This window comes from Monodon monoceros, unplaced genomic scaffold, assembly GCF_005190385.1.
Source record: "Monodon monoceros isolate NGI ecotype Baffin Bay Population unplaced genomic scaffold, NGI_Narwhal_1 Super_Scaffold_15, whole genome shotgun sequence".
NCBI classification, from domain to species: Eukaryota; Metazoa; Chordata; class Mammalia; order Artiodactyla; family Monodontidae; genus Monodon; species Monodon monoceros.
This window is the reverse complement of record NW_021703771.1, coordinates 56,206,568-56,225,454: the sequence shown is the minus strand read 5'-3', so window position 1 is coordinate 56,225,454 and position 18,887 is coordinate 56,206,568. Positions and strand designations below refer to the sequence as shown.

The following is an 18,887-nucleotide window of genomic DNA, read 5'->3' as shown; positions in this document are numbered from 1 at the left end:
AAGAGAATAAGACAAAGAATAGATATTGTTGTGGCTCAAAATGTCATTATTCAGGAGGTGTAGAGGGAACAGGTTGGGTTTAGTTTCAAAGGCAAAATAGGGGAAATGATACATTGATGTTTTGCCAGACTCTGGGCCAAGGACCATAGCAATGGTCCTTTCTTACTGGATCATAGGGTGGAGATGTAGAATGAGCCTGAGCTTTCAGAAGGAACAGACTGGAAGTAAGCACTAGTATGGAAGCTTACTAGCTGTGTGACCTTGGGCCAGTTACTTAATCTTGCTCAGTCTCATTTCATTCATTTATAAAATGAGGATAAGAACGCCTATTTCGAACCATGGAAAGCATTAACTAAGGCATTGCGCTGAGTCTGTATTACTTAATAAGGGCATTGCTAGAAGACTATAGCCGAATCCAGTTTGTATTTTACATCCTAGGAGCATCAAATCTAGGTCATTTATTTAGTTCTTTGTAAATAGGGATATTACCTACATGTCCTCTCTGATTCTGATGCATTTCCTTTCTAAAAAGTATTTATTCAAAAACTCTTTACTGTGGACCTACTATGTGCAAAAAGCATTATAAGAATCATTACATTACTATTAGTATTGTGATAGGTCAGCTGAATTTCCTTAAAATTTCAATAGTTGATTCTTGAAGTTTTATAATTAAATATTTTATTACTTAAATTCTATTTATTTGTATGGAATATTGATCTAAGATTTTTTTCAAACCACCACCAAATGAACTGCGTACATGGTAAAAGATATTAAGAGAAGTGCCCTGATATTTGCAATTTACATGAGAAACACAATCTGAAATTTTTTTAATTGATGGTAAGAAAGAAATATTTGGGTTGCAGTGTCCAAATCATGATCCCTTTCTGGAAACCTCAAATTACTCCTGAAATATCTGCTACAACTTTGTGGTCTTTAGCCTAATTCTGTACCTGTGTGAAGAATGCTTTCACGTAGGAGAATACCTACTTGCCTAAACATCTACTCCAGGCTCTTAGGGTTTACTGTTTTCGTCCAGTTAGAACTACTGGCCACTGAGGTGGACTCCAGGTGGAAGATCAGAGGGCCAAGCAGTTATAAAAGGCAGAGGTCACTGGAGTACTAGGAAATTAGATACCAAAGTGAAGGGAGTGGAATTTTTGCAGAGGAAGGGGTAGAAAAGGAGAGAGAATGTGGGAGGACGGGTAAAGAGAGGCAGAGGGAGAGAAAAGGGCAAGAGTAATACTGAAAAGTTTGCCTCTCTATTATGAGGTGGTATTAATGGTATTAAAATTGCCATCTTATCCAGAGTTTTAAGAAAAGAAATAACAGCTGACATTTATGGTCTAAATAGTGTTGGAAGAAAGCAAATATTTCCAAGTTAATAGGAGTATCATAATCAACATGAAGTAATACAAATCTCTGAGGTCACAAAAAGGGTAAGAATAAATAGCGGGTGAGCACAGATGGGGGTGTTAAAGTCAAGTATATCTGGGTTTAAATCCTGCCTCTGTTATTTACTAGCTATGTGATTTTTGGCAAATTAGTTGATATATCCTCATCTGTGATGATATTAATACAGATCTCACATACATTTAGAATGACTAAAGGACATAATCTTTGTTTAGTATTTGACACACAGCATGCCATAGAATTGATATGAAGCATTAAAATATGTTTCTGGGAGATGTTCTTAGGGTCATTAGTGATCTCTAGTTAATCAGCTAATTGAAGTGCTCGCCTAAAGGATAGGTGATGATTGTTTTTTGACCTCAGAGTGCTGAATGAGACATTATGGTGCAAATGAGTTCTTGCTTTGCCACAGACGGCAGTGACAACCCACTAATGTGTCCAATACATTATCCTTTAATTAACAGCTAATAGTAAAACTGTTTGTTTATATGGCCAATTAACTGAATGACCAGTTTTCGGGGGATGCACTATACACTGAGCTTAATCAAATAAAGGCTGGATTGATGGCCAACAGCTGTGAAGCTGGCATAATAAAATACCCTTCTTGAAGAGACACACCTGTTAAAAGGACACCTTAGCATAACACCATAATGCACTTGAGAATGTCAGAATTCTTTCTCTACAAAATAACATATTTGGGTGATCTTTTTGCCAACAATATTTGTCAGATCTGCATTTGCTTCTTGAAGTTATTTAAAATTTAAAGACTTTGAAAGTCTTTCCTACAATGAGAAGGACTACCATTTGGCAAAGGACCTGAAATCTAGTCTAGAAGACATGTAAAATCAGTATTCTAGAGCATTCCCTAAGATTCAAATGAGAAAAATTTCAGTTTGCATTTCTCTTCAGAGACCATGACTGCAATATGTGCCTATAAGATTAGTAAAAGTTCTAAGTTAGTCCAAATACTGATCCCTCATTTGTCTTAATCATGGTTTCTAAACATCTCAGTTAGAAGATATCTGCAAGAAGGCTTAGTATCAATTCATCCCACAACCTAATGCTCTATGTAATAGAAAAACATGAACCAAGGAGAGCTTCATCACTTACTTAGAAGAAAAGGCATTCTTACTACTTATTTAAACTGTTATCCACACGAAGATGATTAGAAAATGGAGGTTTTTAAGTACAGAATAACATCTGCTTACTTGAACTTTTGCTACACATTCATACTGTTGTTGTGTTTAAAAGTATTCTCTGTGTTTTGAGGTTTCATCAGATTTGATTTCCAGTTCTCTTCTATTTCTTCAGTCTAATAAAATGGATTGCGGGTCTGGAGGTCTGAAGTCTCTGGGTTTCTGTTTTCTTTTTCTCTAATTGTTCTTCTAAGTTCATTACCTCTCTGAGTTGTCATACAACATTTTGATGAAAAAAAAACCAAATGACTTCCCCAATAAAGTAAGTATGAAGTACTGTAGCATTCTGAAGAAATGAGAAATCAGCTTATAACACTAATAAGCAATTCCCTGACTCAGGGCTGGGAAGCAGGTGCTCTGGTGGATCAGCAGAAAGGCAGCCACCGTGCACGGATGGCAGGACAGCAGCCTTCTCCCTTCCCTCTCTCAACTCTGTTCCCTCACGGAGCCGTCCCGCAGGGACCCAGCACACCTTGGCGGGGGGTGCGGGGGTAAGGGCCGGGGACGAGGCATGCGCAGAACCGTGCTCCGTGGGTCCTGCAGCCGCGGGCCGCGCTCTGTATCTGTGACAGATTTTTAAGCAGCTGCCATAACTGCTTTGGAACCTGAATGAAACAGCAGCTGCCAAAGGCTGGTGGCTCCAGCTGAGCTGTTCTGTGCGTTTCACCATGCGCATGCCCTACTTGAGGAGAGAGTATTTGAGAGGTGAGGAGGGAGTTTTCTTATCTACGCTTCAGAAGATGCATTTGGTTTTTCCAAAGGTGGAGAGGAGAACCACCTAGCATAAAAACGTTAAGAACAAAACTCCTAAGGGTCAAGGGAAATGAGGTTCCCGAAGTATGAAATATAAAGAAGATGAAATTAAACTACTTGATAGTTTTGCAATGCATCATATGTCCATACACACAAAGGTCCGGTAAAGGACTAAGGCGAGCAAAGGAGTTCGCGTTAGTTATGACAGTACAGTCAGTCGTTAGGACTATTGTTACCCTCTAGTTCTCTCTACATGAACAGAATGTTCTCTCCCGTCGTGAAACAGACTCGGCTCTGGTTTGACGGCAATTTTCCTCATTGTTCGTGCCCCTGTGGAGAGATGCACTTCCAGACGACCCTTGTTCAGGAATATCGCATAATAGGCCTGCAATAGCAAATGGTCATTGAAGATTAAAGAGGAGTCTCATCTATGACTTAGCTCAGTTCCCTGACAGAACTGCGTATTCATCCGCTCTGAGATCTTACCTGAGAAGTTAAGACTCAGTATTTTCTTAAAAAGAGTATTTAAAGCAGCTGGAAATAGCTTTTTAATCATTTACCATTTTTGCTTGTTAGATGATGTGGCAAGTGGAGATAGTAACATAGCAGTCTGTGCAAAGCAGATCTGCAATGCTGAAAGGAACAGTTGTGCTGGCACTGGGCTTCTAACTCACAAAACCCATCAGGAAATAAAGAGTGTCAATAAAATCCCTCTCCCTTGTACTCACAAACAGACAGCTAGCTTCTGGGAATGAGGTCTGACTCCCAACCTCACGGCATTCTGAGTGTTTAGATTTCAATTCGTTCTCAGGGCTGGTGGAATAGATTGCTATCAACATGTAACTTGTCTCCCACATTTAGAAAGAAGGAAGACAATTTTTCATCCACAAACAGGACTGCTTTCTTTTTGCCACTGTTACTATAGAAACAGTATGGTTTTGAGATCAGTTTATGAACCCCAGGGAGGTTGAATGCAGTCCTTGTCCCCAAAGCTGACGCCACGCTTGCTCCCTTTCTTGTGGAACAGGGGGGTGGCACCTGATACACGGTGATCACTTGGTCCCCTGCGAGTCACCTGAGGTAGTGGAGATGGTTTCATTCAAACATCATAACGTCTCCAATAACTTACAAAATCGTCTGTGCCGCGTCGTGTCCACCACAAAATGGCCAGAGGATCTGGATTAGTGCTTGCCCTTCATCAAAAGGGGCAGCTGCCATCTACTCAATTAAAATTTTTTTAGCTGACTGAGTTCTCAAACCCCTTTAGCAGAACATTATCACAAATGACCCTATGGGCATCACAACTGGTAGCTTTGAAGAATAAAGTATGTCATTTAACCAGTATTGATTCTACGACAGACATGAACTGTTTAACATTGTTTCCTCTTTCAGATAGCATTGACAATGAAATTTTAAAAACTAGATACTCATTATCATTAAAATGTTGAAACATTAACATGTTATTTCTAATTTACTTTGTACTATAGTGCTTAATATTTTCTCATTTTAATTGTTTTAATGGGAACATGTTTTATTTTAAGAACTATCCTGAAAGCTGATGACTCAAGTCCATTTATTTAGTTCTGATGAGGAGAAATCTGAAAACGATGGCTGGTGCTTAATTATTTGACTGTGACCTAGGAAACACATATCCTTTAGTGAAACCTATTTCAGAATGTTTGATCTGGCCCTCTTATTATAACTAGCTTATCATTTGTAGCAGTGAGAAAATAATTTAATTTTTATGATTAAAACATAAAGGCATTAAGAGAAGTTATATTTTATATTTATTCAGTGCTTATGCATAGTAAAATATGAGATAAAATACCACTTTTTCTCCCTCTACTCTTCAAAAAATATTTTTGGTTTTTTTTTTTCTTCCCAAAGAAATCCTTTTCTTCCCTAAGGTCAAAGGTTATCCTTTTATATTTTCTTCTAAACTTTTAAAACTTTTTTCCTTTCATATGTAAGGCTTTAATTCATTGGGAATTTATTTTTCTTTCTGGCATGAAGTAGAAATTAGTTCATTTTTTTCTGTATGGATAACCAATTGCCCCAGAATCATTCACTGAAAGGGCCACTTTTTCCCTAATGATGTGCAATGCCACCTATTGCCAAATGTTGTTTCCATCTATACTTGGCTCTCTATTCTGTTCCACTGACACAGTTATCCATGAATTAACACCATACTCCCATGGTTCAAAACTCTAGCTTCTAATGTGCTGATATCTGCTAGGACAGTCCACCAACTTATTCTTCTATTTCAGGAGTTTCTTGAGCTTTCGATCTTTGATATAAATTTTAGAATTAGCTTGTCCTGATTTACAAAAAGATAAGGTGGTATTTTCATTGAAGGTGAATCTACATATCACTTTGTGGAGAACTGATATATTTTTAACACTGAGTCTTTCCATTAACATGTTGACTTTAATAAGTAGTCTGATGTAATTTTTCAATAAGTTTTGTAATTTTTTCCATATAGGCCTTACATTTGTTTTGTTATATTTATTCTTAAATTATATACTTGTTCTTGTACTATATTTACTTGTTCTTTTGTTATCGTATTGGCTAAGACTGATACAGTGATAATATTCATCTTTTCTTGGGCTTGATTTCATAGAAAATGTTTATAATGTTTTCCTATCAAGAAGCCCCATCCTGTTCTTAGTTTATCAAGTCTTTTTTTGTTGTTGTTTTTAATCAGGAATGGTTGTTAAGTTTTACCAAAAGTTTTCTCTGCATTTATCAAAATGATTATATGATTTTAGATTTTCTAATACCAAGCCACCTTTGTATTCCTGAGATATTGCAAATTACTCATGGTAATGCATCTTTGGATTTTATTTGCCAATACAGCTGACCTTTGAACAACACGGGGTGCTGACCCTCCGCACAGTCAAAAATCTGAGTATAAATTATAGTCAGCCCTCCTTATACGCAGTTCCTCCGTATCAGATGTTCTGCATCCTCAGTTTCAACCAACCTGGGATCATGTGGTACTGTTATATTTACTACTGAATAAAACCCGGGCATATCTGGACCTGTGCACTTCAAACTTGTGTTGTTCAAGGGTCAACCATATTTTGTTTAGTGTTTATTTTTTTTGTGGGGGAAGAAAATGGTATTATTATATGACTACCCATGACTAAATTTTAAATGCTAAAAGTGATTTTAAAAAACGTATAATTACAAACAACACAACCTGATTTACAAGAATGCATGCATATTTAAGGCTATATTTGTAAAGCACTCTGTGCTTTGGCCATGGCATACTGGTAATTCCTAAGAATGCTTTCACTGAGAAAAATGAGATTAAATGGAAAAATGTATATCTTTAAAAATGTGACTGAAAGTATTGGAGGAATATCCATGCAGTAAAGAGTTAATGGTGCCTAGATCAGGACAACTAAGAGACAGCTTTTAACAGAATCAAATGGCTAGGGGGTATGAAAACTAAAGCTCACAGCCCTACAAAACAGACACTGTGTAGGCTTTATTTTAATGTCACTAGTGTCCATGCCTGTGTTGGTTGTGTTCTCTTCACCTTCTCCTGCCCAGGTCCATTCTCTGCCTTCTCTCTGTCCAGAGAGGGTGCAGCAGGTTAGGCTCCAACAGACTGCATCACATTAGCTAGTGAAAATGGGAAGCTGATCCTAAAAAAATTTAAATTTAAATTTAAATTTAAGGGACTCCATCTGGTTATCTACAGATCTGGTAGGAAATTGGATTTAGAGAGAAGATTAACACAATGTGAATGTATTTTAAGCTTTCTCTCTTTGTATATGCAAAACCCATATGAAATATGGATGTAAATACAGGTGTGTCTGCACCTAGAACTGACCAACAGGAAAATCCTAGTGGAGACAGGAAGTGTCCTAAGAAGATGACAGTGGAAATAAATGATGCAAATCAAAAAATATAAAAACAATTTATAAACTGTAAATGCTTCACCTGAGTCTCTATAAAATAATTATTTTATATAAGCATTAGGGAAAATGCATTATTAGCTACGTGTGAGGGTACCTGTCCAGTTTGCCTTCGTTTTCTCCTAGGTGGCGCTGGTGTCCCTCCACTTCCCAAGAGAATAATACCAGACTCATTCTTGGTGCTGAAGGACAGGTTGATTTCTGTTCCTACATCAATAGGCACAGGGGACAGCTCTACAAAACCAGGCTTCGGGAAGCTAACTGTGTAAACGTTCTTTGGGTAAAAGGAAAGAAGGGAAGAAAGCATTAGAAATGAACATTTAAATTAATTTCTCCATCTCACTCACCCTCCTCAATGCACTCAACGTTACTATGAAATACAGTGTCATTTTAGAACACATAAAAACCCACAGTTACATGGAGAGCTTAAGAGCAACCAAAGAAATATTATTTCTAGCTGTAACTGAATTTTCTGAGCAGTTTGAGTTAAAATAAAAATTTGGGCCTCTGATTTTATTCTAGAACTTTTGATTTGAAATATAAAAGGTTATCACTGACAGGTAACATTTTCTTTTGGTTTAAATCTGTCTTGCTAAGTCTCCCTTGAAAACTCTCTTAACTGATCCCTGGAATACCACCTACCAACTAACTGCTTATGTTTTATAGCTGAGTCTGACCATGGTCTCTGTCTGCATTCTTCCTCAGTGAAGAGCCCAAGGTAAAGATGTTTGCTGCTCTCAAGTATATAAAGACACTCTAGCGGAATTTTTAAAAAATCAGATACAATCTATATCTTAAAAATAAATAAACCAAATATTTCTTAGTTTGGTTTTCTTCTCAAAATGAAAGTAGTATCATTGTCCTTGCTGATAATAAAATTAAAACAGTAACATTTTAAACGGTAACAAAGTGCAAAAGGGAGAAAGTAAAAATCACCCCCATTCCAAAGCTGTGTAGAAGCATATAGCTTTTTCTAATCCATTCATTCACGCATGCATGCATGTTTTCATTCACTCATTTTATCTTTTACACCTGCCCTCTTCCTCGCTCCTCCTGTCTATATTTAAACTGAATCATGACAGGCACGTTCATTTGTAACTTCTCTTTCTCACTTCACATGTGGAGGATATCTCTCTGTCAGTAAACACAGATCTCATCATCACTTATAATGGCAGGAGGTCAGTCCATTGTATGAATGTGCTAGGACTTATTTCAGCACGGCCATGGAGTCGGGCATTTAGAGTGCTTAAAACATTCATTTAAAAAGTCCTGGATTTGGCTGGAGTGAAAACAAGGGATCCTTTAATGCAGGTTATTTTCCTCCACAGTGTTTCAGGCCCAGTTAAATGTGTTGTAAAAATGTATAATCTGTTTTTGATTCCAATTTTCAAACCACAGAATTTTGGATACTTCAGATAAAACTACTGTGCAGACTTTTCAATATTTATCAAATATTGAACTTTCTGCATCATATTTTAGTTGCAAATAATTCCCAGTTATTGAAAAGTGCCTTTACAGAATCATCATTTCCACACATACAGGCTATCCCTTTTCTGGACAGTTTTCCATCCTCATGTATATATCTTTTGCATGTGGATGAGAGTTAGGCTTTGGAAGATTAAAACTCTGAGTAAAAAGAGGCTAGTATGGATTCTTAGAGATTCGATTCTGTATGTACTTCCTTTGTCCTCATTCCCAAGCTTCTCAGGGTGGACGTCTATGGCTAATTCCAACTTGGAGACTGTAACTAGGCACAGTGAAGACCCTGAAAGTTCTGTTTCAGTCTTTAACCTCATGGCTCAGTGGTGATTTACTTTTTCTTTTTCCCCAAATCCCTTCATCTCCTATCACAATGCTTTAACATAATCTTAATTGGAGGAAGCAGCTAAAATGAATAGTTGTGTCACATCAGGGTAATTAAATATTTGTAAGTATGATATATTTGACATTTTCTTTTTAAAACAAACTCATCACTTTTAGAATTCCCATAAAACTTTTACTAATATTTGCTGATGACTGTTGGATCTTGTTTACAGATATAATAAGAGAGCAGCGCTGTGACCTGTGTTCCTCTCTCCTATGGATCAGCCTCTACTGAAGAGTCAATGCAAAATAGTCAAGTGGTATCAGGAAGCTTCTGGGCTGCTTTGGCAATAAAGAAAAGATACTGAAGATACCTGATAACAGGGGACTTTGCAGTCCCGTCAAAGCCAAGTCTTTGTAGATGGTTCCCGCTATGTGCCATTTTCAAAGAAAAGGAGGTTTGACTTCTAAGCTGTGAACAAGATTCTATGCACTAATGATCATGGTGTAAACGATTACTTGCTATTTGTGTAAACACCTGACACATTTCAGAAAAATAATTTAAGGCTACTAATAAAGCTACATAAAATACATGAAGATAAACTAAATCTAATATAGATGACAAAAATGAGGAAAAGAGATAAGTAGTGTGGGAAAGGAAGAAGGAACCAGAAAAGAAATTCATATTAAAAATACATGCTATGAAGTGCTGTACGTGTGGGAAACTTGTTCACAATTTGGGGTCTCTATAATTCTGTTCTCCTGAGTTCAGCTGATCATGAAAACTTACAGAAGTACTTCCATCTTGCTTTATCATTTATGCATAGCTAAGACTAGGGTCAGTAGGAATTTAAAATATATTAACAAGGACTGGTCCCTGTAATAGACCCAACCTAAGTAAGTGAAATCTGATATGAATGTATTTAGGAAGTCATTAAGAAGAGACCAACCTCCAGTGAACATCCTTTGGTAACACCAACATAATCAGGGCTGCTAAGTATATTATATGGAGTTCTTGAAATTTCAATATCTCTGAGGCAGCCAGAATATTTCTTCAAATTTACTTCCGGCCTGTTGAAAAGTTAAATGGAAAACAAAAGCAGTATCATTAGGGCAATGGCGGTATAGTGTGTGTGCCTAGTGGATGAAAGCCACATGGAGCAAAGTGCTGCACAGGCAGGCACGTCTCTCAGACTGTGCACACGCGCACACATGCACCCAGCAAACTATGCTTCCCAAATTACTGCACAGGCAGGCACATCTCTCAGACTGCGCACACGTGCACACATGCACCCAGAAAACTATGCTTCCCAAATTGCTGCACAGGCAGGCACGTCTCTCAGACTGTGCACACACACACATATGCACCCAGCAAACTATGCTTCCATTAGCTACTGGTTGGATAAGTGGATATGAGCACCATCCTGCACAAGGAGTCTTTATGTAGTTCTTCTTCCTCTCCTTTAAAAAAATAATCTCACCTATTGCATTTAAATACAAGGTACAGGAATTAACTGACTTCTTATGAAGTGCTTCATATGCATAATGAAATGTGTTTCTTTTTTTCCAACAAAGGGCAGAACTTGTATGGGACAGCATAATCAAACTACATACTGACAAAGTTAAATAAAATCTTGCTCAAAATTAAAAAAATATCTGGAAACATTGATTTTGAAAAGATAATATTTTCATTGAGACTTTTTTTGGGGGGGTAGTTAGCTGAAGAATAAGATAATGTCATATTTCTCTTTAAAGATTTTAAGTCAAATAAAACCTGAGAAACATTCTTTTGGATTACATAGTCTAAAAAATAGATACTTTAAGATTAAGTTTACAGATTGACCCTAAAGTCCTTATTCTGTATTGCAGCAGTAACAAAATAAAGCAACCAGGGTCGCGAAACATACATTTAATTTTTCCAATAAGGTTGAAAATGGCTTCAGTACCCAAATGACACTTGAATGTTTACTTTTTGCTCACTACTTCTTAAAAAGGGATAAACTTGCTAGCACGTAGTAAGTGCTCAATAAACATAAGCTAGCAGGATATTAATGGTGATGACACCTCTTTCATCTATAGCAGCACTGTCCAGTAGAACTTTCTGTGATGATGGAAATATTCTTTTCTGCACTGTCCAAATCAGTAATTAGTAGCCATATATGGCTGCTGGCACTTGAAAAGTAGCTTGTGCCAATGAGAAACTGAATTTTTATTGTTATTTATTTATTTATTTATTTGGCGGCACCGTGCGGCATGCAGGGTCTTAGTTCCCCAACCCGGGATCAAACCCGCGCTCCCTGCATTGGGAGTATGGAGTCTTAACCACTGGACCACCAGGGAAGTTCCATTTTTAAAAAAATTTTCTTTAATTTAAATTTAAATAGCCACTGTGGCTAGTGGTTACCATATTGAATAATGCAGGTCAACAACAATAGAAAAAGTAACACTTTTTTTTATGTTAATAAGCAACTCTAAAAACTGTCCAATCAACACCAAGATATTATATTTATTTGGACAATGATTAATTCTCTCCTCACTGTCCCATGATGGCAGGATTCCTTTTTTTGTCTTAATAAAAAACACATGACATGAGGACAAACAGGTAGGAAAGCAAATCAGACCCTGGGAGTGCGTATCAGGTGATTTATGTCATGCTGGGAATTTGTTCTATTTGTTTCTCTCTCTCTGGGACTGTTTTATTTTCTTTGATCATTTCCACTTGTTCCCAAGGTCTTCCCCTTCTGTTCAATTAGCTGGTTATTACAAAACACATGCCAACTGGAGAGTGAGAATCTTGCTTATATTCTTCTTGTATAAAGTAAAGGAAATGGGTGGACTTCATTCTCAGTGTTCATTTGCTTCCACGTTCGCTTAGAGGAAGACTGATTTATCACAAGTTTCTCAGAGGTCTTATCAATAAAATAAATCACTCCTACAAGTTATACACTTCATTGTTTCAGGGAAATACAAAGAATCATTTCAAAACACAATGATTTAGCAAGCTTGACATTATGAAAATCACAGGGTATAAGTAATCACATATGGTGATCAGATTCCTAATGAAAACCACAGGCCACTGTTTCCTCTGTTTGCCTCAGAGACAAAATTACAAAGCTACACAATGTCATTCCAGAGTTTTATTAGCATATATTTTCACTGAAAGCCAGCCTCTGCTTTTCAGCCATCTCAGCAAACAGCACTTGATTGGTCTTATAACTGTATCATGATTAAACAACTTGGATTGTTTTTTTCACACTTTTATTTCTACATAGTCTGGTTTCTGGTATTAAAAGTCTAGCCTTTGCTTTAAAAATTTCTTAGATCAGCTCAGCTTCATTATGTCCTTTCGGGAAATTTGGCACCACTAGGTTTTGAAATACCAAAACACTCAGCTGTAGCTCTAGCCAGAGTTTGATCAGCCACTTACGGAGGCCTGCTGCTTACAACTTCCACGCTAAAACCTCCTGCCTACAAATAGGAACTGAAATGCTCCTGAGAAGCTAGGATGACTGTCCGCAAGCTTCCTCGTCATTAATGCAAACACTTGTTTTACATATAGTATTTCCAGAGAAATACTGACTCCATAGCTAAATTCTAAATAAACATGGCAAGAAAGAAGCAGCTTTGTCAAGAGGTGCAAGGGCCATGTTAACGCTTGCATATTTGCAGGCTAGCAAAAAGCAACCAGGCAGTAGTACGCATTTGGGAGCACAGGTTGATTGTTCAGCAGACAGTACGGTACCTGGGAGACCAGAGTCTGAGGTTCAACCCAAGAGGCCAGTTTGTTCCCCGGAGCTAGATTTCGCCCATAAACCTGGCCAGCTGCCCTTAGCGTGTGCTGCTGCATGCGTGCACCTGGCGGCGCTGTGCGTGGGCGGTTGAACAAATAAGCAGAGCCACTTTGTCATCACGGTTGGTGAACAAGTCAAATTGCAGTGATGGTGGGGAAGCAGCAGCATTTTTATAAGCAAAGGGCAGCATGAGAACTATCTCAGAATGCACTACTTGTTCGTGAAATGTACTGTGAATAAAGCTGCATAGGTGTCACTCTGCTTCTGCATCACTGCTTTATCTAAGAAGCCACATTTACCCAACCCATGCACTTGAAGAAGGCATGCATAAATTTAAATTTTACCTTGCTTTCATACTAGGTCAAAGGGAAGAGAAAAAAATGATTTACTTATAATTGCATTTTCATTTAGTAAAATAATAAACCTTAATCATAAATCTTTTAAAAAAGAAAGCATTTCATAGAGATCTACAAAGGAAAGGAATATAAAACACCAACAGAAAAGAAAACAGACATATACCCTTGACTACAGTGAAAATAGAGCCCAACGGTGACCATCTCCCACACTATTCTCTTGGAAAATTTTAATTTTGGAATTGAATTTAAAGCACTCATATTTATCATTCTTACAAATGGGAAAATGCCCAAGTGTTGCTATGCTGTAGTGTTCATGAGTAGCCTGTAAGGAGAGCTTATTGCCTCTTTGAACTTAATTTGAACTTAACATACATAAAAATAATTCATGTTCATTACATCTTTTGTACTTTATCATATTAAGATCCTGTTTGTAGGCAAAATTACAGCTAACTATGAATGCATGGTTCCTTGACTAGTCACAAATATATGTCTAAAGGCTGTTTTGAAATAATGTGCCATGCCATAGAAATATTATAATTATGAAATGCTGTACTGTGAGAGTAAAAATATCTTGGCAGTAAAGACTCATCAGGTACGTAGTCTGCAAACTAATACATAAACCCATCTCAATGAAGTTAACATATACACTTTTGTAGATAATTCCTAAAAATCACTTTATGGTAATTAAAGCTACATTATCACAAGGATAAATGAAGCCACCTTTGGATAGCCTTATTCTGGGTACATTTAATTCACTCCTAGAGAATTTAGTTAGTGATCTTGCAAAGTAAATCTTAGCCTTGAACAATTTGCTGGATCCCTAGTATTTAAATAGTACCTGAAACATAGTATTGATAGATGCTCATCAAACACCTGTTGAATGGATAAATGGACTTTGGAGTAATAACTATGCCACTATTCAAATACATTTAATCTGCAGTGATTTTTCTGACCAGACACTTTAAATCTATAATCCTAATACAAATGCAATATCACGTAGACGAATGCAGAGCCAGTTTATCTGCACCATTAAAGCTTATCAACTTATACCCTGATAGACTGGTAACTGGACAGGTGCCTGGTTTACGATTTAGACACAGAGAGGAGCAAACCTCTGTCTGAATACTCACTATCATAAAATGAGACTGAATTTCCACTGCTCATTTGAGAAATATGAAAATAATTGACCACCGTACTTTTCAGTTATTCTGAGACCCTTCCTATCGTAATGCGTCTTTTTAGAGTAGAAACACCTAGACAGGACTTTTGCAACCATCAAAAGGTAACAAACTAAACAAAACAAAAATTAAAAACATGGTGGTCTGTATTTATAGTAAACTCTTACGGGTTAGCCACATCAATTCATCCCATTCTAATTAGATTTAATTAACATTTATTGAGCACCAAATACTCTATAACTTGTATTTCTTATAGGTTGTTTTATAACAAGAAGGAAACTAATTAAATACCACATGAAATATTTTCTGACACTTTTTAGTTACTTCTATTAATTTTTTGAACTAGTTAAACTACGAGCTAAATATATCTCCCTATCTGCTCTCTAAAAAACATACGTGAAATTTTAAAAAATGTTGACATGGGCACGAGAATAACTAATACCACTTTAGCATCAGGCATATGGGAAAGTTCCAAAACTATTATCATTGCTTGTGCTTAGCCATAAAATAGGTTATACTCACAGTGTCCTGGAACACTGACTAATTTTCAGACCACTAAGCAATGTCAGTGCACCATTATCTCCAGTGAATGTGCAAGGAGAAAGGCAATTACATTCAACTCCAGTTTCTACCTTTAATAACTTTTATAATTCTTTTCATCCGGTGACTGTAAGGGAAACAGTAATTCCCATCCATCTCTTCAACAAAGATATCAAATTAATCTTTAGTTTTTAAATCCTGGTGGTGTTATTGTAACATGCAACATGAATTTTTAGATTAGGCCTTTCTGCAACTAAAGGTTATGACATTCCTGTTGTAATTAAACTTCAGAACTCTAGTGAGCATAGTGGCCATTTAATTAAAACTTAATCCTTAGCTCTAAATATACACCAAATTACCTCAAATTTCTCAGTGTTGGCAGACCACCAAAATATATTTTGTCATCTGCTTTCAAGTCAAGACCGAAGTTGTTTCCAGGAGATGAAGTTGCTATGTTCTCCTCCTGGTTAGTATCTATATCCACAATTGATATGTTGGCTGCAAAGGAAAGAGGAAGTTTCACTTTTTATTTGCACAATACCAACCACATCTATATCATCGCTGTTCCTTCAAGATAAATTTACTTTAATTCTCAAATTAACATTGACTTTCTCAAGCACATATACTATATACAGCTATTTAATAATTGCAGAAATGACAATAACATCAATAAATACGTTGTTAAAGGATCCACAAAGAAAGCACGAAAATAACAGCCTGAACACCAGTGAAGGTAAACTAATCAAGTTAAAAGAAAGAAGTGTAGATGGACAGCAGAGAACCAGTTGACATAGTTTTCCATAATATAGATAGGTAGTTAGAAAATAGGGTAATATAATTAACTAATGCTAAGATAAATATCTAATTAGAAATTAGATTATTAATTAGAAATATACAGAATTTGTGGTTCCTTCTGTAAATTTCAGTATCCACAGAAGTACTGGGGTTTAAGCTCATCCACAGAGTGATGTTGATAAGATGGCTGTGCATGGAAGTGGAGAGATGGGAATGTTTGTTTTGCAAGATGATGGGATCCACATCCATTGTAAATTACATTATAGTTAGGGGATGCTGCCTGCTTTGAGAGAGGTACAGTCTTCATGCCTTATTGCTTTTCTCTCAGGTCTCTAAAGGTTCTTCCAGTATGATGAGGATAAGAATTCAGAAATAGAAAGGAAAAAGGGAAAAAGAGAGGCTCTTCTCTGTTTAAACTGCTTTGTTCAGAGAGCAGATGGGAACACTTTATCTCATTGATTTTACCCTCTTCATTCTTAAGAGTCAAGCTAGGCTCCTCCTGAATTATGTGCTTTCTCACCATAATATTTGCCCAGGCCCAGCCTTTAACTGCTAAATATATTTTGGATCCTTGATGCATATTGAGGCATTGGTTCATTAACATGACAAATTTGGCCTCTAAATCTTTGCCTGATATAAGATCTGGATTAGCAAGGGTCTAAAGATGGCCACTTGAACCAATGGATTATAAGGGCATTTCTAAATGTTTATTCTTTGGAACACTAGTTTCTTGGATGTTCCTGGGTCAAATAAATATGACAATCACTGGGTTAAGCAAAATTAAACATATGTCTTAATTTTATAGCTGCCCATATCTTTCAACATGCTAATATGTAATGTGATGCTCCAAAAGAGGGACACAGAGCACGAAGTAGTTCCCAAATTTGTTTGACCCTGGAACATTATTATTTTATCTCAACTCATCATCTTTTAGAAGAGTGTTCTTTGAAAAATAAAAGAACTATCAAACCTGAAAATTCCATTGTAATCTGTAGTCCTTCCATTTCAAAAGAAGTATTTTCAATAAAACCAAACATAATTGCCTTATAAAAAATGTCCAAAATAAAATACCTAAACCTATTAACACCTCAAACCCTCAAAGCAGAATTTTGTAAAAATAAACAAACAAAAAATACCTCAAAAATAAGTTCCCAATTAAAAAAATATTCAGCAAGTTAAGATTTAAAAAATTAATTACTTTCTAGCACATATTAATTTCATACACACATATCTTTTTGACCAGACTGGTGGCTGAAATAAAAAACTTTTTCATACATATTCTTTCTTATCCAGATCAGCAAAGAAGTTTTCATATAGGGCTGTTGACTGGAACATGAAAATAGCCTTTTTTTCTACAGACCTGGTATGTATTTTAATGGTGTCTGTGAAAATGAGATTCTCTCTCTATCACAGGCAAGCCAGAGACTGGAGGTAGCTTTCCTTCTTATCCCTGAGTGAATATATGCATTTTTAGAAATCATTCTAAGAAAAACTGATTAAAAAGCAGAAACACAATTGAACTGAAACTCACTGGCCCAAGTGTTAGCTTTGATAGAGAGACAGAGGATGGCATACTTTTACTGATTTAAAGGAAGCACTCTACCCTATCCTTTATGAGTGATAGCAATGAAGTGGGTTCTGCTATGGAATGCTAATGCTTGCTTTTATTTCTTGCCCTATTTCTTTCCCTTATAGAATAGCCATTAACATAAAATTTTAGAGCTGATGAGTTCAGACATCATTTATGGGTAAGCAGGGAAATAAGGGTTTTATTAAATACTAGACACAGAGTAGGGGCTTAACAAGTATTTTATAATCAATGCTATAAAGGAGTTGTTATAAAGGAATTGTTTTTACTTTGGTAATTCTTTTCTTCTCTCTCTTAGTCCACTGAAAATCTAAATGATCAATCTTGCATCCATATCAATGCACTTGAGGGGATAGGAAGCACTTCTATTAGTGACTGTGGTTCCACTAACTGTCTCTCAGGGAAGGTGGGGAATCCCTCCTGAAGGAGTGTACTTGAATTTCAAGGGACAGTGGCTTTTACAAACTAGCTGAGAATGAAGCAACTAATCTGGTATCTGAAAAGGAGCAATGGCCTTACTTGAGTTCCTATCCCACTATTCCATGGATTCTGATCTTGCTAAAATCCACAGTGCCCTCCCTACAACCAAACCCAATGGGGTCCTTTGATCCTTATCTTAATCCATATCTATGCAGTATGTGAGGTTAAAATTTCCATCCTTCTAGAATTTTCCTCTTTGACTTCCATAATGCCAACTTCTCCAAGCTTCTCTTGCCTTTCCAACGTCATTCTCAGTCTCCTTCCCCAGGACCTATTTCTTTGAACACTTCTGAAACGCTGATGTTCCCTAATGTGCTTTCATTTGGCCACTTGTCAGGTTTCAGCTCTCGGGGTAGCTCAAGTTTATATTTACTTACCATATGTTGACAACTCAGAAATATATATGCCTGGACCTGATTTTTGCCTAAAAATCCACATTCAACAGGTGAGTCACTATATACCTCCCCAGTTGATATTCCAAATTAAAATGGTTCTCTTTTTCCTCCCAGATCTGTATTATTTACTTTATTTGGTGGCACTAAGACTCCCACCCAACCTCCTAAATTAGAGTCATCCTTTCTCCTCACCATTCCACATCTTACCAATCAACAGCCCTACTAATTTCATCTCCTAAATAACTCTAATAGCTGTCCCTCTTAAAATTTTTTAAATTTATTTTTTCTAATCTTCAATTTTTATTTTATTTTTGGCCACGCTGCACGGCTTGAAAGATCTCAGTTCCCCGACCAGGGATCGAACCCAGCCACGGCAGTGAAAGCCTAGAATCCTAACCACTAGGTCACCAGGGAACTCCTTCTGTCCTTTTTTTAAAAAAACACTTTTATCGAAGTAAAATTGACATAGTATAATTTGCCCATATTTAAAATGTACAATTTGACAAGTTTTGAGATCTCTATACATCCATGAAATGATCACAGTCAAGAAATGAACATATCCATCACCCCAAAAGTTTCCTTTTGTCATCCTTCCTTCCAGTCCCTCCCTACAAAACCCAGTCAACAAATATCCTCTATCGGCTTTCTGTGACCATATGTTAGTTTGTGTTTTCTA

At 36.7% G+C, this 18,887-nt stretch overlaps 1 protein-coding gene across 1 annotated transcript in view; it reads right to left on the bottom strand.

Moving 5' to 3' along the window:
* The window catches only part of LAMA2 (laminin subunit alpha 2), a 448,946-nt gene that overhangs the window by 31,283 nt on the left and 398,776 nt on the right, over window positions 1–18,887 (bottom strand). Inside the window, exons 51-55 of the mRNA XM_029224020.1 lie at window positions 15,313–15,451; window positions 13,224–13,235; window positions 10,039–10,159; window positions 7,383–7,559; window positions 3,596–3,744 (exon numbers count right to left, since the gene is read on the bottom strand). Coding sequence (XP_029079853.1) covers window positions 3,596–3,744; window positions 7,383–7,559; window positions 10,039–10,159; window positions 13,224–13,235; window positions 15,313–15,451 — 598 coding nt within the window. The remainder of the gene's footprint in view (window positions 1–3,595; window positions 3,745–7,382; window positions 7,560–10,038; window positions 10,160–13,223; window positions 13,236–15,312; window positions 15,452–18,887) is intronic.